Below are 27,799 nucleotides of genomic sequence, written 5' to 3' on the forward strand. Positions count from 1 at the left end.
AGAGCGGGTGCGCCATCCGCCGCATGACGAGGAAAAAAAAGCAACAGATCACTGAACCCGGTGATTTTACGCGCTTGGTTTGTTTGTCTGAACGATACTTGAAGAGTATAACACCGGCGTTAATGGCTGCGTTTCGGCAGCAAATCGACGAGTGTTACAAAGCGCGATGCATCTGTCTCTAAACAGAAAGCCGAAAGGATTGTGTACTTGCAAGCACCGAAGAGGAGGCAATTGCGAGCCATGATCTGCCATGACTCCTCTGCTTTTTCCCGCTGAGATCGACCTGTCAAATATTACATTACAGCTGTAACATGAGTCGGACAGCTGATACCTGGCTTTTTTTCGCAATATTCGTACAGGCGCAATATTTACATACAGGTCAACCGACATACGCTTTCCGGACAACGAAACGGTATGGTGTAGGGTCAGCCTGTATGATCGGCTGGGTGCAGCAGGTGCTGGGCGGTAGTGATCGACGCCTCCAAAAAATGATCTTTTTGTAGTACCCAGTGTTGCATTTTAAGTGATACGCGCACAGTCGCCAAACAGTTTCGGAGCATTCGTGCATGATACATTTATCGGACATCGGTTGATTATCACAGGTTTGCACAGTCGGTATTAACGTTTCTATTCGATGTCGATATTGTTTTACCCATCGGTGAATCGTTGTGACAATTTTCTCGTAAGTCACTGATGAAATTCTTATTCCGGGGAAACGCTTTTTTACGTGGAGTGTAGAACTTGTGCAGTTTTAAAACGTAGCAGAGTAGCAGAGATTCAGCAAGCATATTATTACAATAAAAAATCAGCTCTCAAGGTGCCTTCGCATTAAGCGCACATAACGTCGTGCGGTTCAGTTTGGTTATGTCTAACGCTTGCAAATTCTCTTCCGTCCATTTCCAGTCGCGGTAGTGGTTTGTGTGCCGTGGATCAGCGCTTTGGTACGAATGCAGAATCTATACAAAATGAGCACGCCATAAAACAAACCTTTCAGGGCGTAAAACACGAACCCGCATCCATGTATTACTTACCTTTGCAACGACGCTTTCTTTTCTGTCCGCACACAGTTCCTGGACAATCCGCTCTGCAGTTGCCGCCGGAGGGATTACAGCATCCAAATGGCTTTCGAACATGTCCCAAAGTTCCGTCGCACTGCAGTTTTTCAAATCGATGACGGCGTGCCGGATACGTGACCGTAAGCACTCATCTTCCAGGATGACAGCTCTGTATACAGTTTTATCGCAGACCGCAGCCAGTTTACGATAACTGTCGACCATCTCGTCAAAGCACTCTGCCAGATTCTCATCGTGAAGGTTAATGTAGCGCTTGCAGAAGACCAATCGCTGGATGCGCCGTCCAGTGCCGCTCAGCACCTGCCGCACACAATCGATGACCGGTTTGCCCCAATCCCGGGCGTACAAATTCTTTTTATCATAGTCTAAGAAACAGATACGACGCGTGGCAGGTGTAATGTGTTTGAGGATGCAATTGTACACCGCGTAATACGTTAAATCCATGCTTGACCAGCGCGTCGTGAAAACGGCATGGTCGAACGACACCCGCACTTCGCTGCACACTTCGGCAGACGTCAGGATGGCATCCCATGCGTAGCAGGTACGTCGACACCGCAAACGACCAATGGTATCCAGTGACTGGAAGATATCTGCTAGAAGTATGAGCGGCAGCGAAATTCCGCGACCACATGTTGTAAGCGGCTTTTTGCGTTTGGTTTTAAGCGGTGGTGGATGAAAGCTGCACCGGTATTCGCGTCCGCATTTCACATACAAGCCGGAAACAGTTTTCGCTTTCTCAAAGCACCCCGCCTAAGAACAGTTTTTCTGAACGTTTTCTCAGGTTATTCTTTCTTACTAAATTTTGATTAAATTAAAATAAATCTGCATAATAAATTAAAATAAAGAGAACATATAGTACATTAAAGTAAAAAGTAAATTCATATTAAATTGTTAGACCTACGAGGTGGTCCGCCGTAATCGGTCTTCCAGTGCGGTGCTGCATCATCAGCATCTTCTCACTGAGGACGGAGATGCATCGTCCGCCGAGATCGTCGTCGATTTTTTGCGATAACGCCGCTGACAACGCTGGAGTCACACTCGTCCAGTACCCTTCCGGGAGATTAACGCAGCGCGTGACAAAGTCGCCGGGCTTGATAACTATCCGTTGCAGCTCTTCGTCGGTCATCGGATATAGCATTTGACTGCTATGAATTAGTTCGCGGCGCAACGCTCCGCCCATATCCACTTCCACGAACATCCAATCATCACCGTACTCAAACCCAAAAATGAGGAGTTTTCCGGGATACCATACCCACGGATCCTCGGGGCGGGCGCGCAGCAGCACCCGCACGGCCAGTCTGTCGGCGTTCGCGGGCGGTGGACCGTAGTCATCCTCCCAGGGATGGGGAAAGCGCGGGTTGCCGCACCAGAACCACGATGACGGTTTGTCGAACCATGCATCGAAGACCTTTCCGAATTCCACAAGAACGGAGCGTCGGGCTGGACAGTGGAAATCAACAATCAACCCGTTCTCCACCACGTTAACGACGCTGCCGTGCTGCAGCGGCCGGTTTTCATCCATCAAAGCGTACACGGAATTCCACTCGGTCACTTTCCGCTCATTGATTTCATAAAAATGCATTCCTCCTCTGAAACATGCGGCTGACTATGCGATACACGATACCGCTTGCAGCCAGGTCTGGTTGGTTGTCGACAGAAAACTTCGACACAAAATTAATACGCAAAAATATTGACAGCACGCAAATATTAGGAGCGTATGACGTATTCCGCACAAAACCAAACTTGGCAGCTGCTAAATCCAGTTGAAAATTACCAAATTAGCATGCTGTAACATTGTAATTACATCAAGTTCCGTTGATCTGCAGCATTATACAGATGCATGTTGCTCCTATCAGAGCTTTATTTGATAACCGCACCGAACAAAAGCTGCGAATAAGTTGCACCGATCGTTTCAAAGAACCGATAAAGAGATATTGCTGAGATAACTGCAGGTAAACCAACTGCAGGTAAACTGACACAAAGCGACACCAACATTGTGTCAATCAGTGGTAGTAAACCGTTTTATATTAGGTCAGGTACAGTTAAGCTGCAGTGGATTCGTATTGTACTTGTACATCTACGTACTGGTAATGATTCTGTGAACGTTGGTATGCCGAATGGCTAACTGTGCTGTGTCAACTAGGATTAACAAGTTATTTTAGTTTTTTATTCAACAACAGCATAAGAAATGCGGAAAGACATTCGAAGTCACTCCACTTAAAACTGAGGTAAATTGAGCATTAAGAAGCTGTGAAATGATTTGCGTTATCCGAAACTCAAGACCGAACATTCACTGCCCCAAAGCAATAGCAAAGTTTCTTCCAGTAATAAACAAACTTATAAAATGAAGAACACATTTTTTGTATTCCGTGTTGTTAACCAACTTTACAAACTACAGTTTTCTACGTGAAGAGAGTAAGACACACACGCTTCCGGTTGAATGCTGCTAGAAAACCGGTCTGACACAAACTGACGCTCGTTGTGGGACCGAATGCGGGGTATCGGACCAAGTCACCATTTAGTCGCAAATTGCAGACGCTGTCTCAAAAATGCGGTCGATAAGGTTCCCCAGTCACGCTGCTGAACTTTCTACCAACAATGCGAATACTCTCCGTCACCCTGCACCAAATGTCTCGACGATCAAAGGGTTAGACAGGTGGTCCATCACGTCGAGGACAGTGTATTCGCGACGTTTGCTGTCTTCCAAAGTTGACACTCTGCCAGGCGGCTGCAAACCTGCATCCACAGTGCCCAAGCATGCAGCATTCCATACCACAGCTTTACCAGCACATGCGGGAATCACCGTCACTTGACGATCATGTAAAGGAAGGTATGGGATAACGTAAAGTGATGTGTTGCTGCGCAGATCAGAAAAGGTTCCCATTTTCGCATCAGAAATGTCGATCGTCGCCTTTGCTTGAGCGTCAGTGTACATGCACTGTCAACGTTGGGTGAACGGGGCGATGGTCCTAACAAATGCCGCTAGTTTCAGAAACGTGTACCTATGCCCGCAGGCAGAACGTGATTCTGTCGTGAAAGATACCTGACAGACTGGTAGTCGAGTTGCATATGCGGTACTACTACATATACGAATAGTAGTACATGTACGTACATACTTGCTTATTAATATTATAGTATATAGACACATGCTTGATTGATAGTGCTCATTGTCAGTGTTACTGTAAACAAGCATCAACGCTACTGAGGAGTTGCGTTCGTTACTGAGGAATTGTATTCTTTTGGTGCTTGAACATTTCAGGATGATATCGTTTTGTCGGCATAACTGAAACCTGTGAATATAAGGTGAACTAAAGTGCTATGGAATAAGAACAATGCTTCGGTTTACAGCACTCCAATGGATTATTATGATACCAGTGTACTCGGTACTGCGGAATGCGGAGCCGGCCTTGGGAGTCCCGACAGGTAGCCAGCGGTGAAAATATTTGTGTAGTTTCGAAGTACTGTAATCTTGCCGTTATCATAGTTATGACAATGTTATATAATTTTTATCATTCTACAATGTATCAATGTATGTAGTTGTAATATGTAGACAACCCGGTCACCGCTACAATTTCCAGAAAGAAACTTGAATGTCTCGTCTCCAAGTAGGCTGCGTAAGCACAGCAACAGAAAAACGGCTTTTGTGTTGTAACCCAGCGCTTCCATTTTATGCGCGCTGAACGTTTCCCTTGTTACACACATTTTGTTTGTATGATGATTTTTTGAACTCTAAACTGAACGGTTGATTTCTACTCCTATTTTTTTGTCTTATCTTGTGTATTGCAGAAAATCTTTCTGTGTGTGAATACGGGATGTACCGCAACGGATCCTTCGGTTGCGTCAACTGCGATTGCTTCCGACCTGGAACCAGTATTCCCCTCGGCAAGATTACTGCACTCAACATAGATTACGACGGTGTACTGCCGTGCGACGCCTTTTCTGGACAGTGTAAATGCTATGGAGAACATACTGGCCGGGCATGTGATCAGTGTGCACCGCTCACTTTCAACGACACTTCAGGAGTTGCCGGTGGCCCGCTTGGTCGCTGCATGCTTTGTAACTGCGAGCGTGAGGCGAGTACAAATGATACCTGCGACGCGGTGACGGGACAATGCACATGCAGGAACACAAACATTTTTGGCAGGACGTGCGATATGTGCCGGAAAGGATTCTGCAGTCATCCCCTGTGTGAGCCGTGCGAGAATGTTGTCGCTGCGGCACTTTCTGCCGCCTATCCAGCCGTGCTCAATGCGACGCTGAACATTTTTCGTGGTTTCTACTTTACAATGGCACGGGGTTATTTTGCATAACCCAAAAAACGCTGAAATACGATGCTTCTCCATATTTGTTTAGATCTGTGGTGGTTTCAGAAGAGGTAAATATTCATTAACCTAAAAAACTGATATTACAACTGAAAAATGAACAGCAACTTCAGAATCTATGTACAGTACTGTATAGTACAGCATTAAAAAAATAGCTCTAAGCCCAGATTAAACCGTGTATTCATGTAGCAGCAAGTGCGAGTAAATGCCGAAACCCTGAATTGTTATCCGATATGTACAAGAAAAAACCAACCCATGTAGTGACCGTACTGTTTTTTTGCGAAGACTTTGGTCAGAAAGCGGCAAGTTTAGCTAGGAAAGAAGACAATCGCTGTTTAACAGCTACAAAAAACGAGCTTTCACAGATATTTGACCAAATTTACTGATAAATTTAATCTCTGCGAAAACCGTTGCTTGCCATTTGCTTAGCCATCCGCTTAGTTGGCGGGGAAGTTGTTTACAGATAATTTGTACTGAAGTAATGGAAACAACCGCTTTTTCTCGATCCTGCACAAACCGCGCCCGAGGCATAACGTGATCGTGTCATGAAAGATGTCTGACAGCTCAGTCCAGTGCACATTACTGCGCGTTTAAGACCGCAGAATAAATTCAGCCATTTACAATTTATTATTACATATAACTTAAATTACGGCAATAAACGCCGCAAAGCGCCTAATAATAACAGCTGCTAAAATACAGTGTAAATAGGTGAAATTTTACTTATAATTAGACAAACGAACTATTGTTGAATTTCTGCTTAAAATGCAATATGATGCCGGAATGTCTCTTTCCAGTGCTTCACGATATTTTGGTCTCGCGGCATTTCTACTTGGGCTGACAGCGGGATCGGGACTAAGCGACCCAGAATCATCCGGTAAAATGCTGCGCTTCGGCTTCGCCGCCAACTCGAGCAGTGCTGCATAACAGCCTAAAAAATCTTTCATTTGATCATTTTCCGGAGCTTTTCCAAAATGGATGGTTTTTCTAGGCGGCAGGCTCTGTGAAACGGGAACATTCTGGACGGCAGCTACGGGTGCGCCAGCTGTGACTGCTACCCGTGGGGTATTGAGGATAACGGAATCCATCCGACACCCTGTGACCAACGTACTGGACAATGTGCCTGTCTTCCCGGCTTTGTCGGACGAACGTGCGAAGACTGCGCACCTGGCACCTACCATCATTCGGCGTTCCATTGCGCTGAGTGCCGGTGCTCGCCTGGTGGCAGTGTAAACAATGACTGCACTGAGCACGGTATTTGCACCTGCAAAAACGCCAATATCATCGGCGACTGGTGCGATGCGTGTCTGGACGGATTTTGTAACTTTCCAGTGTGCGAGCCATGTGAAAGCATCCTCAGCAGAATACTCCTCAATGCGTCGGTCGGTGTCGTTAAGCAGGCGTTTTTTATTTTTCGCGCTGTTTAACTGTTTGTAAAACGCTTTCGTAAAGAGAACAGACTCGCTGCGTTTTAAAAGTCGGTACTATTCCTCATATTAAATTAGCCAGTGCCGACTGGCGCCCAGTTCAGCGCTGCACGATCCAAATATTAGCACAGCGTCGTTAATCCGACAATTGATGGCGATTAAATGTTAAAATCAGTAATTGTGATAAATTGGCCTTTGTTAAAATCCGTAATAGATGAGCTAGAAAAGTGGACTCGCATTTTGCGGGCCGAAGTGTGACCGGCAAAAATGTCCCCCCTGTCCCCCCGGACATTTTTGCCGTGTCCCCCCTGCCACCATCGCCAAAACGGTAACCCTTTGGCCAGAATGGTGACACGGGGGACCTGTTAGGGAAACCTAATTTTCAGCTCAATCGGTGACCTTTGAAAAACTGAAACCAGCGTTACCATAGCGTTACTAGCTACAAACTACTCAGAAATCTAGGTTACCGAAGGGACATTGATGTCAGACTGAAATTTGTAATCTCTGGCACGGGGGACATTATTGCCGGAACGAATTACTAGGTGTCCGGCATGATGGACATTATTGCCGGAACGAATTACTAGGTGTCCGGCATGGGGGACATTATTGCCGGAACGAATTACTAGGTGTCCGGCATGGGGGACATTATTGCCGGAACGAATTACTAGGTGTCCGGCATGGGGGACATTATTGCCGGAACGAATTACAAGTTGTCCGGTATGGGGGACATTATTGCCGGAACGAATTACAAGTTGTCCGGTATGGGGGACATTATTGCCGGAACGAATTACTAGGTGTCCGGCATGGGGGACATTATTGCCGGACCGAATTACTAGTTGTCCGGTATGGGGGACATTATTGCCGGAACGAATTACAAGTTGTCCGGTATGGGGGACATTATTGCCGGAACGAATTACAAGTTGTCCGGTATGGGGGACATTATTGCCGGAACGAATTACAAGTTGTCCGGTATGGGGGACATTACTGCCGGAACGAATTACTAGGTGTCCGGTATGGGGTTTAATAATAGTTATAACAAACAAAGTACTGGCGCATCTTATAATGATAAAATGCCGTAACCTACACATTTCCGTTGCAAACCATGCGTTACCGGTATATTGGGGGCAAAACTAGGCATCTTCCACCGTTCGCCTGTACTGCTGCCGTCACCCGACTGGGGTGTGACGTTGTGGCTGAACCTGGCGCTTTCTTACCGCGCCAGAAACAGGTTAAACCATATGTACTGCCGCATCTGCGACCTTACTGACAAAATGACGAGACTACATGAAACAAAGGCGGTACGTAGCTTCCTGTCAATAACCGCCAGCTCCGATGTGTTTAAAATTGCCATCGTTCTCACTTTGTCTTTATTTTGGCCAAATGACACCGGTCAGGCTTCTCCTTACCACGGGTAAACGGCCCGTCATCGGCACCCCGCCACATCGTACATTGTACATCTAATATAGGGGGAATCTAACTGCTGAGGCCGGCACTCCCTGTACTTGATGCCGTCACCCGCCTGGAGTGTGACGGTACGGCAGCAAATACGGTTAAATCAGGCGCGGTACATAAGCACCATGTTTAGCCACAACGTAAAACTCCAGCCGGGTGACGGCAGCAAGTACAGGGAGTGCTGGCCTCAGCAGTTGAATTCCCCCTATATTTACATAGTACGAAACCATGTTACTTATGACTTTTGGACCATTAAAAGACTGCTCAGAAACCTTCTGGGTCTTAAAAAGCCAATTACGTTTTTAAAAAACATTTAGGCCAATATTTGTCGAGCCTCGCCAAGGCAGTAACGCAGACAGAGCTTAAGAAAGAAACAAATTTCCAGAAAATTACCATGTTTTTAGGGAAGGCAAAACTTTTTTGAAACATAAAAGTGTGTCACGACTTGAGCTGGCGGTAATATTTTGATATATGCCCCGGCACACTTCTTGATTAGTGCTACTGCTACACTGTTGGCTTTTAAATCATCTCCGTGCCCTTTCGGATTAGATGGCTGCGGAGTTCGTGGAAGTTGCCGGTCATTCACAGACACATCAAGTGATACCACAGAGTTGTTGTACGGATAACTACCCGTAGCACTTGGAAATTTTTGTACTGTATTGCCTTGCTTTTGCGAATGCGGGCAGTGTTTACCCTTGCAAGTGCTAATTTCAATACACCAACTCTATAGGATCAGTTGTGACTTGTGAGGATCGCTACAGTACTGACTCTGTACCTGCATTGTACATGTATTGTCGAAGCGGAGTACGTCTGCAGACTAATCGTAAGTAAAAGGTATTCCAGGATACGGAAATTGATAACGCTGAAGCCGCCCAAGTAATAATTGACTTATTCATAACAAATGATTAACTAATGTGAACCAATGCAAAAGGTAAATAAGAATAACTCTGTACAAAATCATCAATTATTACGTATGTGAGTAATGTGACACATACGTAGAACAATTAAAACTACATGCTATCGCGTTGTTAGATTCACTAAATACAAACGGTACCAGTGTAATTACCGCTGCAGCACAGTACTAAAAACGCTGCAATCCTCAGTACTTATGATTCTTGTTTTGATTCTCACCGGCAGTACCAGTAACAGTTTCCTGCAACTAATAGCAAGACGAAAAGCGCTAGTCAAATTAATACCAAAAATTCGTATACTGAATTCAGAAATTAATAAGCTTTGTCAGATTCAAAAATTTAAAACCGGAAAAATTAAGATGTTGACGCTATTCTTCAAAACTGGTTCTTGCTGTTATGTGTTTGCACTGGGTATATCGCATTCCAAAAGATGAATGTGAAAATAAAATAGAAGTTTCATAGCTTAAAAATTCTTTCATCCGTTATTATTTCCTCTTCCTGGAAAAATTTTGAGGCAAACAAAGCAAAAATTTCAAACATCAAAACGCTTCTTCAGCCCCTAAACCATTCCTGACCTCGAGTTGCTAAAAACAAGGCTAAATATGATGAGAATTTGGATAGACTTACAAATTTAATTTCAAGTACTTGCTTGCTAAAACACCGTAAAAACTAAATAAATATGGAAAAACTAAAACGAGTTCCTTTCTGGAAAATAAGCTATTAAACGCAACGCTATATGCTCAGCAAATTACGGCAGTAATGTCCCCCATACCGGACAACTAGTAATTCGTTCCGGCAATAATGTCCCCCATGCCGGACACCTAGTAATTCGTTCCGGCAATAATGTCCCCCATACCGGACAACTAGTAATTCGTTCCGGCAATAATGTCCCCCATGCCGGACACCTAGTAATTCGTTCCGGCAATAATGTCCCCCATGCCGGACACCTAGTAATTCGTTCCGGCAATAATGTCCCCCATACCGGACAACTAGTAATTAGTTACGGCAGTAATGTCCCCCATACCGGACAACTAGTAATTCGTTCCGGCAATAATGTCCCCCATGCCGGACACCTTGTAATTCGTTCCGGCAATAATGTCCCCCATACCGGACAACTTGTAATTCGTTCCGGCAATAATGTCCCCCATGCCGCACACCTTGTAATTCGTTCCGGCAATAATGTCCCCCATGCCGGACACCTAGTAATTCGTTCCGGCAATAATGTCCCCCATGCCGGACAACTAGTAATTCGTTCCGGCAATAATGTCCCCCATACCGGACAACTTGTAATTCGTTCCGGCAATAATGTCCCCCATGCCGCACACCTTGTAATTCGTTCCGGCAATAATGTCCCCCATACCGGACAACTAGTAATTCGTTCCGGCAATAATGTCCCCCATGCCGGACACCTAGTAATTCGTTCCGGCAATAATGTCCCCCATGCCGGACACCTTGTAATTCGTTCCGGCAATAATGTCCCCATACCGGACAACTTGTAATTCGGTCCGGCAATAATGTCCCCATACCGGACACCTAGTAATTCGTTCCGGCAATAATGTCCCCATGCCGGACACCTAGTAATTCGTTCCGGCAATAATGTCCCCATACCGGACAACTAGTAATTCGGTCCGGCAATAATGTCCCCATGCCGGACACCTTGTAATTCGTTCCGGCAATAATGTCCCCATACCGGAAAACTTGTAATTCGGTCCGGCAATAATGTCCCCCATACCGGACACCTAGTAATTCGTTCCGGCAATAATGTCCCCCATGCCGGACACCTAGTAATTCGTTCCGGCAATAATGTCCCCATACCGGACAACTAGTAATTCGTTCCGGCAATAATGTCCCCATACCGGACAACTTGTAATTCGGTCCGGCAATAATGTCCCCATACCGGACACCTAGTAATTCGTTCCGGCAATAATGTCCCCCATGCCGGACACCTAGTTATTCGGTCCGGCAATAATGTCCCCCATGCCGGACACCTTGTAATTCGTTCCGGCAATAATGTCCCCCATGCCGGACACCTAGTAGCTCGTTCCGACAATAATGTCCCCCATGCCGGACACCTAGTAATTCGTTCCGGCAATAATGTCCCCCGTGCCAGAGATTACAAATTTCAGTCTGACATCAATGTCCCTTCGGTAACCTAGATTTCTGAGTAGTTTGTAGCTAGTAACGCTATGGTAACGCTGGTTTCAGTTTTTCAAAGGTCACCGATTGAGCTGAAAATTAGGTTTCCCTAACAGGTCCCCCGTGTCACCATTCTGGCCAAAGGGTTACCGTTTTGGCGATGGTGGCAGGGGGGACACGGCAAAAATGTCCGGGGGGACAGGGGGGACATTTTTGCCGGTCACAGTTGAACTCGGAGAAATCCGGGGCAGCCGCGGCGCGCGCACAGCAGGATAAAGTGGCGAAGTATCGGGAAATTACTCAAGAGTCAAGACTGCATGCTCCTTGCAGTCTGCGTTGAAACGCTCGGACCGGACGCCTCACGCTTGGTCGCGGAAGTTGGGTCGATGGTAAGACAGAAAGCGGGCGAGGTCTGGGCGACGGAAGGCGAATCAGCACCCAAATCCAACGCGGGAATGCGGTCTCTGTCATGGGAAGAGCACCAGCATTGGCTAATTTAGACGAAACGTTCTGTTCTGCATGTTTAGGCCGCCTATTTTCGTTACCGTCTAAGACTGTCATAAAAGATCTTTTACTTTCAGTGAAAACTTGTAAATGTTTTATACCGTCAGAAAAATATAAAACTTATGGACGAAAAATGTTAGAGCAATGTTAAATACCAAAATTCGGTTGTTCTAGTGGGCTTCTTTAATAATGCACATATAACTCCTATCCGGTATGAAAAACGAAAAAGCCGGACACTAAAATTGGGTTAAAGACACCATGATCAGCTCCGCTAAATATGTATGTACATACAATCAATATAGAGATTCATTTCTGTTGGCTTACCGCAAGTTAGACTTACAAAAAGCCAAGTGGCAATGAGTAACAACAAATGACGCGGAAAAAACTACCCAATAATGCGATAACATACCAACTGTCACTGCCGCGATAAATGAATGACCGAACTTACGCTAAGTCAGACTGTTGATAAACAACCGAGTACATGTACTTTATGCATCTTCACATCGCACATGCAAAAAAGAGCGCGAAAATGTTACTGTATATCCAATTATCTTCAGTACATCGGTAAAGCTAATTACTGCCGTCTTGAATGACTATCGAGTTAGCTTTAATATTGCTTAATTAATAATTATTGCGCGAAGTTACCACCTAATTAGTAATGAATGCCATCTCAAAGTCAATAAATTAATGGTAGCATATATCTCTCTGCGTTGTAATTATGTTAAATCTGAATTTGTTATTTCACAGCGTCAATAACACAGTATTAACAGCATTAACGTGCAATGCATTGCAGTTGCATTGCACTCGTGTACACCGTGTAACGCGTAACACGCACAATGCATGGATAAGTCAACGATGGCCAACGGAAAATCTAGTCGAGACTAGATTTTTTGTTTGGCAATGTTGCCTTAAAGTGGGCATGTGTTGACTGTTGCAAGAAACCAATGCACAACGCTTGCGTTATCTCTGAATGACACATAGGACCATGACGCACAATCCGTTGGGCTGCATTATCATAAGGCAGTCAGAACTGAAAGTACCTAATGTTGTCAATTAGTAAAAGTATTAGTCAAAGTACCTAATGTTATCAATCATATGTAGTCGTACAGTCAGTCGCTCATGCCTCATGGCAATCTGACCGGAGCTGGCAGTCACAACATGCGTAAGCTGGTCAAACAAAAATTCCTATAGTGCTTATTTTCATACTTACATAATACACACAAATTTTTCGATGATGAAAGCAGCAGATAAAAGACAGAAGAATTCAACAAAAACCAACACACTGTCCTCTAACAGATTTAAAAGCCACGATGGTCGATGGGTAGGAAGTGAAGGAACCCATACAAAGTGTAAACTGTAGCCATCAACGTAACGCTTCGGAGTTGATGGTGAGCGTCACACAAGCGCGCACTGGAGAGGAACGGGCGCCGGGGCTCTCGATCGGCCGCACACTACTCCACCGATTCGACGCGATATCGTACACCTCCCAGTCGGCGAGCGGCACCCCGCTGCGGGTGTATCCACAGCACACGTACAGCCGGTCATGCAGCGCAAACATACAGTGTCCGTAGCGCGGCACGATCAGATCGGCCAGGCGCTGCCACTGGGAGCCGGCCACGCCCAACTCAGCCAACTGTAATCGTTCGCAGCTACTAAGGATGAGCGGTTCCACGCCGCCCGTCACGTACAGGTAGCCGGTATGCACTTTGGCGGCGAAGCTGCAGCGTGCCTGCCGCATCACCGGCAGCTCACTCCTTTGATTGGTCGCGCCGTTGTATACCTCGCCGGTATCCAGGATGGCGTCCACACGGCCCATGGCCGGATAATCGCCCATGACGAAGAAGTACTGGTTGTTCCACACGTTGAATGCCGCTTCTTTTCTGTGAATGATCATATAAAAAATATTGTGTACACCGTAAAAACTAAAAACCCATTTTCAGAATTACTTAACCACAAATTTCCAGTAGCCTGTTAAAGTTTCTGTTAATGGAGTTTGGCACCCATAGTTGCGTTAACAAGAATTAGTCGGGCAAAGCTAATGTGAATGTCCTGTATTCTGTAGCCAAGTGATTTCATTAACACAGAAATTAAATTCTTCGTGTGACTAGCGGCGATCGTTTTACAGCAGTGGCCAGTAAAATCAAACGATGGACAGCCGAAAGATGAAAATACTCGTATTGCGCATGATACCCAATACCCATGGTAACAACCAAGAGAATTTTCGCAAGACTGGTACAGGTATAAGAACCACAGGAAAACCTCAAACTAGGTGAGTCAGTTTCGTAGTGCACTGTTCTCGTACGAAGACTTTCGACGGCATGATTTGTGTATAACTAAATGATTTTGTACACTGACATGAAAACCAACTAACCTGATGTGTCCAATGTCCATTGCGGAAATCATGGCGGAAGTGGCTCGTGTCGGGATCGAACACGTAGGAAGCGCTGCTTTGCATGGTGACGGTGCTCCAGCCATACACCCGACCGTTGAGGCTAACCAGCGGTTCCACGGCGCCCGTCGGCTCCTTGCTCATGAGCTCCCTTTCCGTGTTTATTGGATCCGCAGCAACATTCTCATTCACCATCACCGTCAAAGCGTACGTCCGCAGGTGTGCGCCGCGCTCCACGCGGAACCACACCCTGTTCCCCACCACCGGACCCATCTGTATAACAATGATCCACGTCGTCAGTTCCTTCGGCAATGGAATACGGCGCAGTTTGTTCTGGCGCGCATCGTACAGGCGCAGACTGGCTTGGTGCCGGTCGGCAGAGAACAGACAGGCCACCTCGGTGAAGTGACGTTCCCGCGGCGCGGCGGTCAGACGGATAGCGGCCGGCGGGAAGAGGCGGGTCTGCAGGTCCAGGAGGACATCATGCAGCGGTCCGGCAGCGGTGAGGATGGCCATGGGCAGAACGTCGGGCAGAAGGTCCCAGCGAATCTCCGGTAGGAGAGCTTGGAAGGTCTCCGTCGTCCAGCGCGCCGGATATTCGACGCGCCACCATTGCATCACCTTCTGTCAAAGCAGGCGAGACAGTAGCTAGTACAAGGTACAGATATTGGCTATTTCGGCTCGTACTCCGACATTTCTCAAAAATGGATCGTTTCTATGATATATACGAGTATATTATTGTATGTACTGTTTAATGGTACTTCAATATATAATTATATTATAAAGCATTTCGGTCTGCAAAATCTACACTATCAAAACCGTCTGCTCAACTATACACAAACCAAAAACACATCATCAAGATCAAGCTGCTTCTCAACAGTTCCCAGCACACAAGCAGCATTACCGCGCTGAATCTCTATACTAAAACGTTGTAACAAAAAATGCTTCGCGCGGATTTCACCGGTCTGCTCTCTGATGCGTCTAGCCACCTCATTGATGAAATCCATGGTAAGAGGACCGCAACTTCCCATTGTTTCCAACGCTACGGGTTGGAAATTGTATCGATCAGCCAAGTCAGCATACTTGCCGCACTTCCGGTGTTCGGCCGCTTCTGCTGCGGCGCCAGCATGATCGGATGTCTGACCGATATATGTCTGCGCAAACGTGTCGGCTACGGTAACGTCCCACACCAACGCTTTGCCATTCTTCCAAGGATAATGAGTTAGTCCATCAGGCCGCTTGCCATTCTTCCGATCCAAACCAGGTGGTTCACGGATAGACGATATCTTCGCTGATCCAATCGCTCTTTGTGTGATATCGTTTCAATGCTCGTGGCGAGGTATCCGTCCCTTACTACGCTTACAAGATAGACCGTGGCGGCCGAACTTGTCAACTATATTACCACAAATACATTTATGCTCACTGCAAATAGGAGCACCCAACCGTAGCGCAACCGCGATCCTCACGGCCACATCGTCTAACAAATTACCAAGGCTGGCGACGGGCAGCCTTCGTCTATTCTGAACAAGATCACTTGCGAATCGAAATTTTTCGATATTTGAATAATAAATTTCAAAATCGACTGTTGTACTGCGTAACGTATTGATTCGGGTCTTCATTGTGCCGCAGTGATGGCCGGATAACTAGTAAAGAATAATCAAAAGAAATCGCAAATTGTACTCCTATCTAAACGGTCGTTAAAATTTAGCATCCATGGCCCTTGAAACTATGCGACCCTGGGAACCATCGGCTACTGCCATTACCAAGGAAGTTGGAAAACGCCTGCGGAATCATTCTAGAGAGATTTGATCCCAACAATTTCTGCGGCAGCGATTTTCCTTGGAGATACAGCAGGGGAAGGCGGCCTCAGTTATGGGGACAATAAAAGGCGTGGAAAATTTAAATTAGCTCTTTCTGTTATGATATTAAGCTGCAGTTTAACTGTTTGGTTTTAACTCCTACTGGTTTGTATTTTGTTCGTTTATTAATAAAAATGATGGCGATATCTAAAGAATACCAGAAATATTTCGTCCTTTCTGTAGGTCGAAGAATATAAATATTGCTACGTGTATGGCGCATAGCCACTGCACTACGTTACATCTCACTCGAATTTCTCCGTCAGCGTTTGTCGATTGAAATCCAAAGAGGCAACGCAGTTTCCATACTCGGAACCATGGATGGAGCCGAGAAATTCAAGGAAATATTTTTGTTGTAATTGAATCTGTTCTCTTTATATTCTGTATGAGTGGGACTGGCTTGCGCTAATAAATCACACGCTACTATACATAGCATTCTTACCTGGTAGAGCTCCATTTCGGAGAATCTCGGGACTAAGTCCTGCCGCAGAATGGCCAGAAGAGCGTTGAGGGTCAGATGCGCGTCTGCATTATACGCGTCGGCCATAGCCGGAACGTTTGGACTGGCATTCGCAGGCTGTACGCTGGCAGCTGGGCACGACGGCACGGCGGTTTTCGAGGCCATGGACATCTGGCAAGCGGCAGGCGGCGGCGCGTCTAAAGAACAGCTGTTCAAGCTACCGTTCGCAACGAAACTCAAAAACGGATAGAGTGGGAATCTGAAATGTTTGCAAGGCAGAAACCACATTACGCTACCACACCCGACGGCAGTAATTGCTTCTCGCTTCGGAAATTTCTGATTTCCCTTCGTTTTAAATTTTCTCCTTAACGTCGCCTATGATTCATCAATCACGTTAACGTTAGATATGAAAGTATTTAGTGTGCTTCGAAATGGCGCACTGGTCAGCAACTGTATGTTGAATTCTCTCGCAACAAATAGATATTAAACCATCCACTGTGCATACCCTCTACTACTTACTACTGGTTTTTGAAACGAGGTTGTAGCTGATCAGTCAGCACACACTCACACGCACCTTGGATATCTCCATCACTACTGGAAGACCTCGGATCACGACTTCCCTGATGGGCAGACGGTGAGGGCGATGATGAGCGTGCCCGCTGAGGCTTAGCACGGTTGGGACTGGGGACTGATATTTCTTGGCAGGCGGAGGCACAAGAGCCCGCTTGCGAGCAAATTGACGGTGTGGTTGTTTCGGGGGCAGCGTGGGCGACGCTGGAGGATGAGAAAGCACTGTCAGCTTCGGCACCGCTTCGTGCAAGCGTATGTGTGGCGTCGTAAGCGCTATGCGTGGGTGGATAATCGTGACACGCACAGGGCTATCGGGGCAAGCAAAGGGCTTCGTGTAGCAGCCGGTGTCACTGACGCATTGGATGACGACAACACACCAGGGGCAGCTGATGCATTTGGGACAGGCGCGAATGATGGCAGGGCCGCGTCAGATAGTTTGAAACGTTTCTGCTCCATGATGTTGTAAGCGATAAGCAGAGACAGCGGACAGACACACCGACAGGTCCTACTTCAGCGGATGAGAGAAGATAAGAAAACTAGCACTTAATTAGAACTAACTGCTGATGCACAGGATCAGAACTGGAATTACACACGAACTAATCCAGAACGGCAAAGACAAGACAGTACTGGATAAAAAATTAGTCTGTTCTCGGGGACAAACTGGCACAGTAGTGCAGACTGCCACCAGGCAACAGCCGAAACGGCACGGAAGCCGCCTGCTCAAGGCGGATGCGCATTGAATCGTACAGTGGTTAGTGGAGTATGGAAATAATTCAAAATTCGACATTTTGATGTTGTCAAAACTGCTGATGTTGTCGATTATTAGTAGCTTTCGTTGTACCACAGGTAAAATAAAGAGATTCAAAATATTACGGTGATTATGGTGGCTTGCTTCTTGTTCATTGTGTCATTGTTGTGTGATTGAAAATTGTTTATCCTTATTTCACTGATACGTGAACGAAATCAAAAGCGGGTCGTAAAGTAATTTATTTTGCCGAATGCTTTAATAGCCAAATCTAAGGGCTATGGCTATTTTGCCGCAGTATAACAATAAGGGTTGGAATAGCCCTCAGGCTATTTTGCCGCACAGTGCGTCGGGATAGCCAGTTGGCTATTTTGCCGCACTATGGTTGGCGAAATAGCTTGTTGGCTATTTTGCCGCAGCCTGCGTTGGAATAGCTAGTACGCTATTTTGCCGCAGTTTATTTTTAATTTTTCAAACACCTTTCTGTTAGCTAGATTGCTACCGACAAGGCGACAACTAACTACCCAGGGCCCGGTCACCGCCTCCCCCCTCAGAAAAATTTCGTATATTGCTTAAAGACAGGGTAGGTATTGAGAATACTTAAAAAAGTATTTTCGTCGGAAATGGTCCAGTAGACGTGGCCAAAAACTAATTTAACTGCCGTATGTATTGTGCTAGTGCACTGGCTGTACATACGGCACTTAAACTATATTGGCCAATGTACGTATGAAGTAAGTATGTATTCTCATTAAACGGTGTTCATCGGACTGGTGAAAACGTCATGGCTGTTTTACTATGCATAGAAGTAGCAAAGCATTGTGTGCAAGATGACATGGTTCTTTCTCAAATCGGCCTCTCAGTGAATTATCTAGGCGCCTAACAGCCTCGCGAAGAAGTGTTTCTTGGCGTACTGTCTTGCAACGAAATGTCGCGCGGCGAGATGACCTTTGCGGCGAGATGTCTGCTACCAAATATACTTCGACTAATTGTACTCGGCAAAATGTCCCGGTGCCAACTGAGAATCTTGGGACGGCCTCCAGTACGAAATCTTCCTTTTACTAGTAGCTGCAAAGTTACAGTTATTTAGCGCTGCATATTTAAAGTAAATGAGAACGCTCATGGCAGAGGTTAGGCATTCACGGCAGAGTGCTCGATCGCGGCATTAGAAAACAGTAAACAAAGCCTTCCTGACGTTTATGAATTATAGCTGCCTTTTCGACTTATTGCGTGGAATGCTAAACAAAAGCTAAGAAAACCATAAAAATTAAAAGGTTTCTCTGTGTGAGCCAGCTACTATCTTTTAACAAAAATTTTTAATTTTTTAAACTCGCCAACACCGTAGACTATGAGAGATCATGTCACACAGAATGTGTCTCTTCTATGGACAAGCTTTTGCGTTTGACAGCCCATGGCATTACTAAAGGATCACACTGTTTAATGAGGCTAGGTATCCAAAAGATCCAGATATTTGATTATGAACTACTCAAAATACTTCTAAAGGGCATGCAAGTCTTAAATTTAAGAGGGACCGGTCACCACCTCCCCCTCATAAAAATTTCATATTTTGTTTAAAGACAGATGTGGCGAACACTTAAGAAATACTTTTGTCGGCAATGGTTCAGTGGTCGTGGCCAAAAATAAAGTGCCGTATGTATTGTCAGTGTACCGTACATTGTACTGGCAATACATACGGGACCGCGATCCGTATTACCTGTTATCACTGCATCTGCAAGCTTGCATCTTGACTACTAATTCTTAATTTTGGGTTTTACGACATGCCGTCTTTAAAATCTAACCGGTAGTCGATTTGATTTAATTGCACGGCTTATCTCTAAATTCTTCTCTGTGTTGCACCACGCGCGCGATTCTGGCAAGTACAAAGAGTTCACAAAACTTTTACATTCTCAAGCCAGGCAGTTAAAAATAAAATCTGTTGAAGTAAAAATCAAACCAAAAAACGAAATAAAGCTAAGAGAGGTGAAACCTGAGAACACCTAAAAGCTCAACGCAAACTTAGGAAAACTTAAGAAACCTAAGAGAAACCTAGGAAAGGTTAGAAAACATGAAACGAAGGACAACATAAGAAAGCATACGAAAACAAGAAACACAAAACAAACCGAAAAGACGAAAGCATAAACGTATGCAAACTTAAGAAATATAGGAAAACCGAAGAAGAAAACAAAGAAAACTTGAAAGCTATCCGGATCAATTTGTTTTGCTGTGGATTGCTCGCACCAAGAGATCCCAGAGATGAAATGTTTCAAAGCAATTCGGTCCAAACTGCAAAAAACCGAAATGTCGCAGCTTTCGTACGTTCCGCGTTGAAGCGTCTTTATGGCAAAAATTCACGCGTCGAATTTATTTGCGGCGACATATTGCACTCCCGGTTGTCCAGTGCCAGTTTAAAATGGCATTTAAGGGAGCTGTTCCAATACCTCTCAGTGAAATGAAATTTGTGAAAGGTCTATCGCTGAAAGATAAGAAGAGGCCGGATGTGATCACCCTCATACCGTGGAAGCGCGGAAAACCGCTTGCAGTTGATGTGACCTGCGTGGACACACTGGCGGCCTCCTATATCGAGCGCACTTCCGTGAACGCCGGCGCAGCAGCCAAACTCGCTGAAAGGAAGAAACTAGCGAAACACGGCTGAATGCAAACAAGATACGATTTCGTTGCTGCAGCCTTCGAAATTTACGGACCTTTTGGAGACGGTACTAAAAAGCTAGTAGAAACGGTTGAAAATGGTATAGCGACTTCAACCGGCCAATAGCGGGCGAAAGAGTTTTTAAACAGCGAATATCTATGCAAATCCAACGGGAAACGCGATTTGTGTAATGGGTACGATCTCCGATCCCTCAGGAAAGCATAGAGAAAGTGTTTCTTTTGTAAACGCCGTTTTGTTCTGGTGCATAGTTTGCACTCGTACCATGATACTTATAAAGGTTATTATCAAATTTGTGAACAGCGAGAAATATCAGGATTGCTGCCTCGTGGTCAAAGTTATGTTGTAGTATCGAAGTTATGTTGTAGCGAAAATAGCCATAATAATCGAACAATTAAGTAAAATTTTGAGCCAACTGACCTTTCAATAAATTCCTTTTGAAGTCGTTAGAGATGTATACAATTTGTATAACGTGAAAATAATAGTGCTCGTTAACGTAGTTTAGCGATTCGGTAGTGGAGAAAGAAACTTGTTATTGTCGTTACACTAGAAGGGGTGCTTCAAATGTGCTGACCTTTTGCTGCATTCTTTTTGCGGTCGAGAATTTGCGGTTGCTAAGTTCGTGTAAATTGTAAGGAGCACCTATGACTGTCGGCAAGAGAACAAACGGACATAGAGCGATACTGCCTTTACCCGGCAAGAAGCTAACGCATTGTGCTCAGACAAAGCTATTTTGAAAGCGCTTTTAAACCACAAAATAAGTCGGAGCCGTTTCTTGTTACTGATATTACCGCCATAATAATTTGTCATAAATACTAATTGGTTTCGAAGTGTTCGTAAGTGGTAACACACTTTCAAAATTTTTTAGGCGGAATGGCCACGATGGTAACTCGTACAAAAAAGGATGAATACGAACTCAATTGCTAGCAAGCGAACTGATGCAGTTTAGCAAATGTTCTGTATAAAAGTGTTAGAGTAAAAACATAGATAAAGTTGGCAACGCTGTTAATTTCAGTGGCGCAGTATTAGCAGACAGCAAAACACGGAACAAACAGTAAAGTAAAATTCCTCAATGGTAAATACGTGAGTGATTAAGCGACAGATTTCTAAGTTTCAACGGGGCAGCTCATGGTATGCTTAAGAAAAAAGACAAGCTGCATCTCCTCGGGTTTCTTTGGTACACTGGCATGTAGCTCAGAAGCCACAGGATGATGAAACAGTTGCGACGGTAGACGCTTGCGTGAACACCAAATCGTTGGATCACTCAATTGGCTCGCCGTTTGCGCAGTTATCTGTAACTAAGAGGATCCGAAATTATTGATCTGTGTCAACAGAATTTTTTAATGGCTTTGACAGTTTTTAAGTTGTACAAACTTTGAAGGAAAGTAAAGCTTTAAATACGTTTTCGAAGCCTTCCTAATTAAAACCTGTACCGGCACAAACGTTATTGCAATAATATCAAAAGTCAACGCGTTTTCTCAAAATAACAGCTAAATTTAGATTTCCTAGCAAGATTATTTACTGTGAGCAACTTTCCAAAAAGACGTCTCAAAAAAAATTGTACTAGACACTTTTTTAACCAAGAAAAATATATGATCTCTAGTCTAAACTGAATGAAAATTTGCGTAACTTTTATACGGCCTACCAACAACTGAGCATTTTTCCGTGCTGCCAATTGAGCACATATCCCCGGTCCTGCAGTATTCGCAAATCCATTTCGGACGCTCCTGTCCTGCACCTTTTTCGCGGGCCGATACGCACTGTTGGTGAAAATATTTAACGACGCATGACTTATTAGCGCACTTTATCATAAGGTCATTATGGAAACAGTCGGTAAATTCAGAGGGCATTTTCGGCATGCGACAGTAACAGTAGATTTTGACTGTGGTCGCTGATTCTTGACTACTCCGGATGGTAGAAGTGTACTGACGATCCGGTGCCGAAGGAAATCCGTGGCCGGCAGCGAATGAACCTGCTTCGAGCCTTTCAACCAAATACTCCCGACATCGTTGAAACGGTTGATCGGTCCTCTTTAAAAAGAGCGAAATTTACGACAAAGCCTATATTAAGCTCGGCTGATGCACTTGTTTCCATTCACTTCTGTTTATCCCAACGGCAACTACATTTACAATTTTTATATCATCCGTATGAAAGGTCAAAAGTGGACCTTATTAAGGAAACACTTTAGTGATGGCCCTGGAAATCGTCGGCAGACTCGGTGCTGTTCCAAAAAGGGCACGGATGCTCAATAGAAATAAATGTTGGTTTTGTACAACGGGAGCCGTATCTCAACTTTAGTCGCCAGTAGTTCGACTCTGAAGGCATCTATCACCATTGAGGTATTTCAGTGTACTGACGCTGACGAGCTACAATGATTATAGGTATTTCAGTGTACTGACGCTGACGAGCTACAATGATTATAGGTATTTGAATTCATCACCTTTATCTAGCTGGTAGGGCTAAGCAAGTTACCCCGTGATGTAGTACTATGAAGTAACACAAACTGAGCTTAGCACGGAAGAAAATTATTAAAGATCGGTGCTGCGTGCACGGGCAAACTGTGGCGTCTACTGCGTGCTCGGCGCCCGGCAAGGGTCTTGAATGTGCATGAATGTATGTTGCGCAGGAACGGGATCTGTCTCTGTTCACAGAGTCCGGCAACTGGTGCTCGCTTTTAGCACGGGTTTCTGTTCTGGAATAATCGTTATAAGAATACAAACGCAAATGAACCGTCTTGCCGAACGGTATGGCATGTGTGAGTTATTTGCAAGTGCCAATGAGAGATAAGGTTGCGCTTATGTATAGGATGGAAACTGTCAGCACATGCCCATTCTAAAGCAAAGTTGCATAAGTTTGCATCAATGCAAATCTGGTCTAGGTCGTTTTTGAATTTTACGTTTCAGTGGTAATTTCATCGTTTGTTAAACCGCTTTTTTCCCACTTTATTCAACAAACTATTTTTAACAACCGGAATAGGTAAGCGATTTTATGTGAGAAGTAGTTCGAGAGAATCGTTCAGTGCCTTTAGAAGACTCATGAATGACCAAGCATTATGTCTAGTTCGAACTTTCGCGTTCCCGGGTAATGGCAGTAAACAAATACGGCGCCCGTTCAGTGGCATCCAGGACGCATTTCCCCTCACTATTTTCGAGATTGTCCTCTGATTACATAAACGTTTCAACCTTATCTGATTTCAGCAGATCATTAGCCGCTTCTTTTCTGATGTTATAATGTTTCAACAATATGCTACGAGTACAATGATACTGCAAAGTGCTGTCACAAAGAGTGAAAAGTTGCCAGTCCTCCGGCATAATAAAAAAAACATGTATACTACGCCCAGTGACCGTTCTTCCTGCAGTTTTCAGGTCTCAATAAACAGAATATTTTTCTCTTCAACTGATAACTCTAATGGGTTGCCCTCGGTCACTCTTCAGACACTTAGACAAAAAATTAGAAAAATCCATATGCGCAATTTACACCAGCCCGAAAGGAAAGCTGTACATGGGAGCTGGGAGTTACTAACTCACGGACATTCAGTTTTCAACTGCTGATACTAGCTCCTGAAATAGCTTTGATATGAACAGATTAAAGAGATGAAACGCCGGGCACACAGATAAAGGAAGTATGTGCCGAATGCATTATACAGAGTCTAAGGTAGTGCACGGGTTGGAAGGTATTGCAAAATTTAAAAGCTGGGGAAGGACTTTTCCTTTCCAAAGCCTAGAATACCACCACTGCCAACTGAGCAAAATCGGTAAATAAGGGAGCGACCGAATTGCCAACAATGTACCGTCAACTTAATCGCTAGATGAGTGAGCTACAAAGTTTCCAAACCATCCAGCCCTACGTGGCTCACCGTAGTGCAAATGAAAGAGATTACACAGACTTAGTGCATTTGAAGTATGTAATAAGCGGCGATTCATATGCACTACGGGTTGACCAATTCCCGTTTAGAATTGTTTGGCAGGCGACATCAACACGCCGACCTGCAGTCCTTCCTTAAGAATTTTCACGTACATAAGCTTTCTCGTCAACCTATAGCAGCCCTAATGAAAATCATTTCACAACAAGCTCAATTTTTTATAATACCTTTTGAATGTCGAACGTGGTGAACGTAGGATCAATGTTCCGGCATAGCTGATCGGAATATCCTATTGCGTAAACTCCACAATCTTTTCCGTTGCGCTGCTTTTGCACCATGGGCATAAAAAGCTGGAGTTCCTCAAAAGCCGGGGGAAGTTGAAATACAGAAGCAATCGCCTGCTCCATTAGAGATGTAATCGACATCATTAGGCTATCAAAAATATTGATGTAATTGTCCGGTCCGCCGTGGATATTGGTCGCGGTAACCCAGTGGCAGCTACTCCGGTTAATGATCTGCACTTTTCTGAACTCTGATCGATTATGGTCGAACCATTTTAAAATGGCGTATTCGCGCCACGCATACACTAAATTACGTCCCGATTCTTTCCATTTTTCAGATCCCCTTTCGTCATCATCATCCAAACCATGTGTGCGGAAGAAAGCGGTGTTCAAGAAACCGCCGAGGTGTGGGTTTTCTTCCTTCAGTAGATTCAAAGCGGCTGTGCACACTTTGTCGTCAAGCCATCCTCTGCCCGTTTGATCCAATATGACGCAACGATCCCATAGGCCCAGGCTTTGGTCTCCACAGGTAACCCAGCTACAGTCACGAGTTATCGCTATTTCTGCCAAACAAACAAAACTAGGTTAATTGTCGCTTTTAGAGTTTATACAGCTTCTTTAGTTTATACAGTTTCTTTATTTAGTTTGGTTTGACATGCGATCTGAATGCAATACAAAAATTAATGGTACAGCCTTTTAGTTACTAAAAACGCACGATCGCAAGAGCATAATCAAGGCTTCTAACGCATTTAGCAGCGTTACAGTGCCGCAGAAAAGAGCGCTGCTACTGTTATTTGAGAATGATCAGCTGCGAAATATTAAGTTGGTTAACTTCCTGTCAACATCGACAAAGTTAATGTTGGATAGTTGTGCTAGTTACCTGTACCTACCAAGAACAGTAAATTTGACGTAGGTGATCTGAGCGAGTTGGTAAAAATGCTGAACGACAGTCCAATCCAGCATTCGCCGCGCTTCTGGTGCCAAACGACAAAGCGTGCGAAAAAAATTCCTCCAACTGCGAATACTTTTAGGATACTCTACGCCGATACGTAAATGCGCAGTACGCAACATCCCCTTTGTTTGGACACCATTTTCTGGAACTTTGATTAACGACCTTATTTGAGTAATTATGTCAGCTGAGAAGATAGAAGCGAGTTGGCAAAGGTCTTCGGCAGTACACCGGTCTTTAGGTTTATCGGTGGAGTCACTGATCTGCATATCGCTATCGCATTCGTCCTCCGCTGAACCACGGTCATCGGAATTTTGTTTTTCTCGCGGTGGTGATTCTCGTTGATCTTTTCCAGTGACCTGTAAAGTATAGCCCAGCTTCATTATCAACTTTGATCTTGTAATCAGAAATTATTGGCTCTCACTACAGCAAAAAGCATGCCAGGTTTCTCTAGACAATATGCAGCAGTCTTTTCAAAGCAAATGCTAGGGGAAGCCTGCGGTCTTTGTATTGCGACACTGGCTACAGTGACCTTTTTTACAAACGTCTGACCAATCGGTTGTCGCTTCCAAATTACACGTCGGATAACATCGCCTTTGCCGTCCATTTGCCTTTGCCTTTCAGCTTGCTATTTTCAACTTTTAGTTTACCTTTGCCTTTGCCGTCGGAAAAGCCTTTAGCATTCCAATTTGCCATTTCCGAACGCCATCTGTAATAACCTTTGCCGTTTGAAAAACGAATTGCCGTTAGCACATTGACATTTCTAAACTTCTTTTGCGCGTTTCCGGTTTCACGGGTTTTCACATTATTTTGCATATGTAAGGAAGGGAGGGTGTATGTTATAGAGAAGTAGTGGAAATATCAGCAGTAGAAATTCTGCTGCGGTCAGCATAATTGGAGGCAACAAGATGCTGTGGGGACTGTATATCCGCAGTCTGCTACTTTCACTTTTGTTGTTCGCCTTATTAGGCACAGGTCTACATTGCGTATCACGTTGCTACTTCTTCGAATGTCAGACAATCTTGAAAAGTGTTCATTTAAGGATTGTATATTGCGTTAGACCTTGCAGTGCCAACAGTTTTGATCCTTTAAGTATATTTCGAATGAGAATTAAAGTGTACGTCTTGTGCATCTCAAGCTTAATTATGGCGGTGTATAGAAAAACAAAATACCAAAAGCTTTAAAACTTTTGCGGACTGTGCACATAACAAAATGCAGAATAGTGTAAAAACCCGTGAAACCGGAAACGCGCAAAAAAAGGTTAGAAATGGCAATGTGCTAACAGTAATTCGTTTTCGAGCGGCAAAGGCTTTTACAGACGGCGTTCTGAAACGAAAAACTGGAATGATAACAGCTTTGCTAACGGCAGAGGCAAAGGTAAAGGTAAAGTTGAAAACGGCAGACTGAAACGGCAAAAGCAAATGGACGGCAAAGGCGAAGTTGGCCGACCCGATTTTAATGTCAGTTGGTGACCTTTGAAAAACTGCCGCATTAGCTGGCCAATACAACTTGAAACGGCAGTAGCACTGCCAGGAGGCTAGACCTCATTGCCGGAACGACGTTAGCTGTGTCCGGCATGGGGGACATTACTGCTGAATCAAAGTTAGTAGTCTCCGTTATGTGGAACGCTTTGCCGGTCACATACGTCCGCGGCTGCGGCCGCACTGCGACCGCTGAGGGTGAGTTGATTTTATAAATACTACTGGCGTTAGATTTTACCGTGAGAGATTCTTCCATTTGTGTTTTCTTCGTTTTCTTGCTAGGAATGTTGAACTTCGCTTTCCTTTTATCACCTCTCGGTCGTCCTGGCGGTTGCGAAGTCATTGCTGCAAGTTTAAACGGAAGTTGCTTAAGCGGGTCTACGTCGTGACAGCGGCTGCCGTCTTTCCCGACCGAAGGGGAAGGGCAGTTCGATTTCGTCGGCTTTAAAGCAGCTATAAATAAAAATTCCAAAGTTTGCAAGGTGACCTGCATCTCTGATTTGTCTATTGGAGAACCGTGTATGGCAGGAGAACCTATAGAAACGTGTACTGCTGTTTTCTACGGCTTTTATGCCGCGTATTGTTACCTTTATTGGTTTCCTCTGGTACCTTATCCTCTGTCTCACGGTTATTACTGGCATTCACAGCAGGTTCTGACTGCAGAGCTGGTGGACGTTCGATAGTCATGGGATCGAGAACGACTGTTTCGGGCTGTTGCTCTG

General features: G+C 44.8%; 2 protein-coding genes and 1 long non-coding RNA gene across 4 annotated transcripts; 2 read left to right on the top strand and 1 right to left on the bottom strand.

Moving 5' to 3' along the window:
- Positions 1-605: 605 nt before the first annotated feature.
- Positions 606-2,851, bottom strand: LOC129602748 (uncharacterized). Its single transcript, XM_055501886.1, has 3 exons — positions 1,975-2,851; positions 1,032-1,823; positions 606-956 (listed from the first exon to the last, which is right to left on the bottom strand). The coding sequence occupies exons 1-3, from the start codon at positions 2,653-2,655 to the stop codon at positions 813-815; spliced, it is 1,617 nt and encodes a 538-aa protein (XP_055357861.1). The 5' UTR covers positions 2,656-2,851; the 3' UTR covers positions 606-812.
- Positions 2,852-4,216: 1,365 nt separating this feature from the next.
- Positions 4,217-5,601, top strand: LOC129602706 (laminin subunit beta-4-like). Its single transcript, XM_055501815.1, has 2 exons — positions 4,217-4,496; positions 4,860-5,601. Exons 1-2 carry the CDS (start codon positions 4,406-4,408, stop codon positions 5,381-5,383), a joined length of 615 nt encoding a protein of 204 aa, XP_055357790.1. The 5' UTR covers positions 4,217-4,405; the 3' UTR covers positions 5,384-5,601.
- Positions 5,602-5,997: 396 nt separating this feature from the next.
- Positions 5,998-11,943, top strand: LOC129600095 (uncharacterized). Of its 2 annotated transcripts, XR_008692028.1 has the most exons (3): positions 5,998-6,269; positions 6,384-6,774; positions 11,649-11,943. It is a non-coding gene; the product is annotated as an uncharacterized LOC129600095 (long non-coding RNA). The 2 variants fall into 2 exon arrangements; XR_008692021.1 differs by lacking the exon at positions 11,649-11,943 and having other exon boundaries at positions 6,384-6,997.
- Positions 11,944-27,799: the final 15,856 nt, after the last annotated feature.

Source organism: Paramacrobiotus metropolitanus, unplaced genomic scaffold, assembly GCF_019649055.1.
Source record: "Paramacrobiotus metropolitanus isolate TYO unplaced genomic scaffold, Prichtersi_v1.0 Parri_scaffold0000001, whole genome shotgun sequence".
NCBI classification, from domain to species: domain Eukaryota; kingdom Metazoa; phylum Tardigrada; class Eutardigrada; order Parachela; family Macrobiotidae; genus Paramacrobiotus; species Paramacrobiotus metropolitanus.

Bases quoted from the DNA above. Each gene is read 5' to 3' on its own strand.
- LOC129602748 (XM_055501886.1), bottom strand. From the start codon at position 2,655: ATGCATTTTTATGAAATCAATGAGCGGAAAGTGACCGAGTGGAATTCC. The intron at 1,824-1,974 runs GTAGGTCTAACA...AACTGTTCTTAG, and splicing joins CGATTACGGCGGACCACCTC to GCGGGGTGCTTTGAGAAAGC. The intron at 957-1,031 runs GTAAGTAATACA...CATTTTGTATAG, and splicing joins AAGAAAGCGTCGTTGCAAAG to ATTCTGCATTCGTACCAAAG.
- LOC129602706 (XM_055501815.1), top strand. From the start codon at position 4,406: ATGCTTCGGTTTACAGCACTCCAATGGATTATTATGATACCAGTGTAC. The intron at 4,497-4,859 runs GTAGCCAGCGGT...TGTGTATTGCAG, and splicing joins GGCCTTGGGAGTCCCGACAG to AAAATCTTTCTGTGTGTGAA.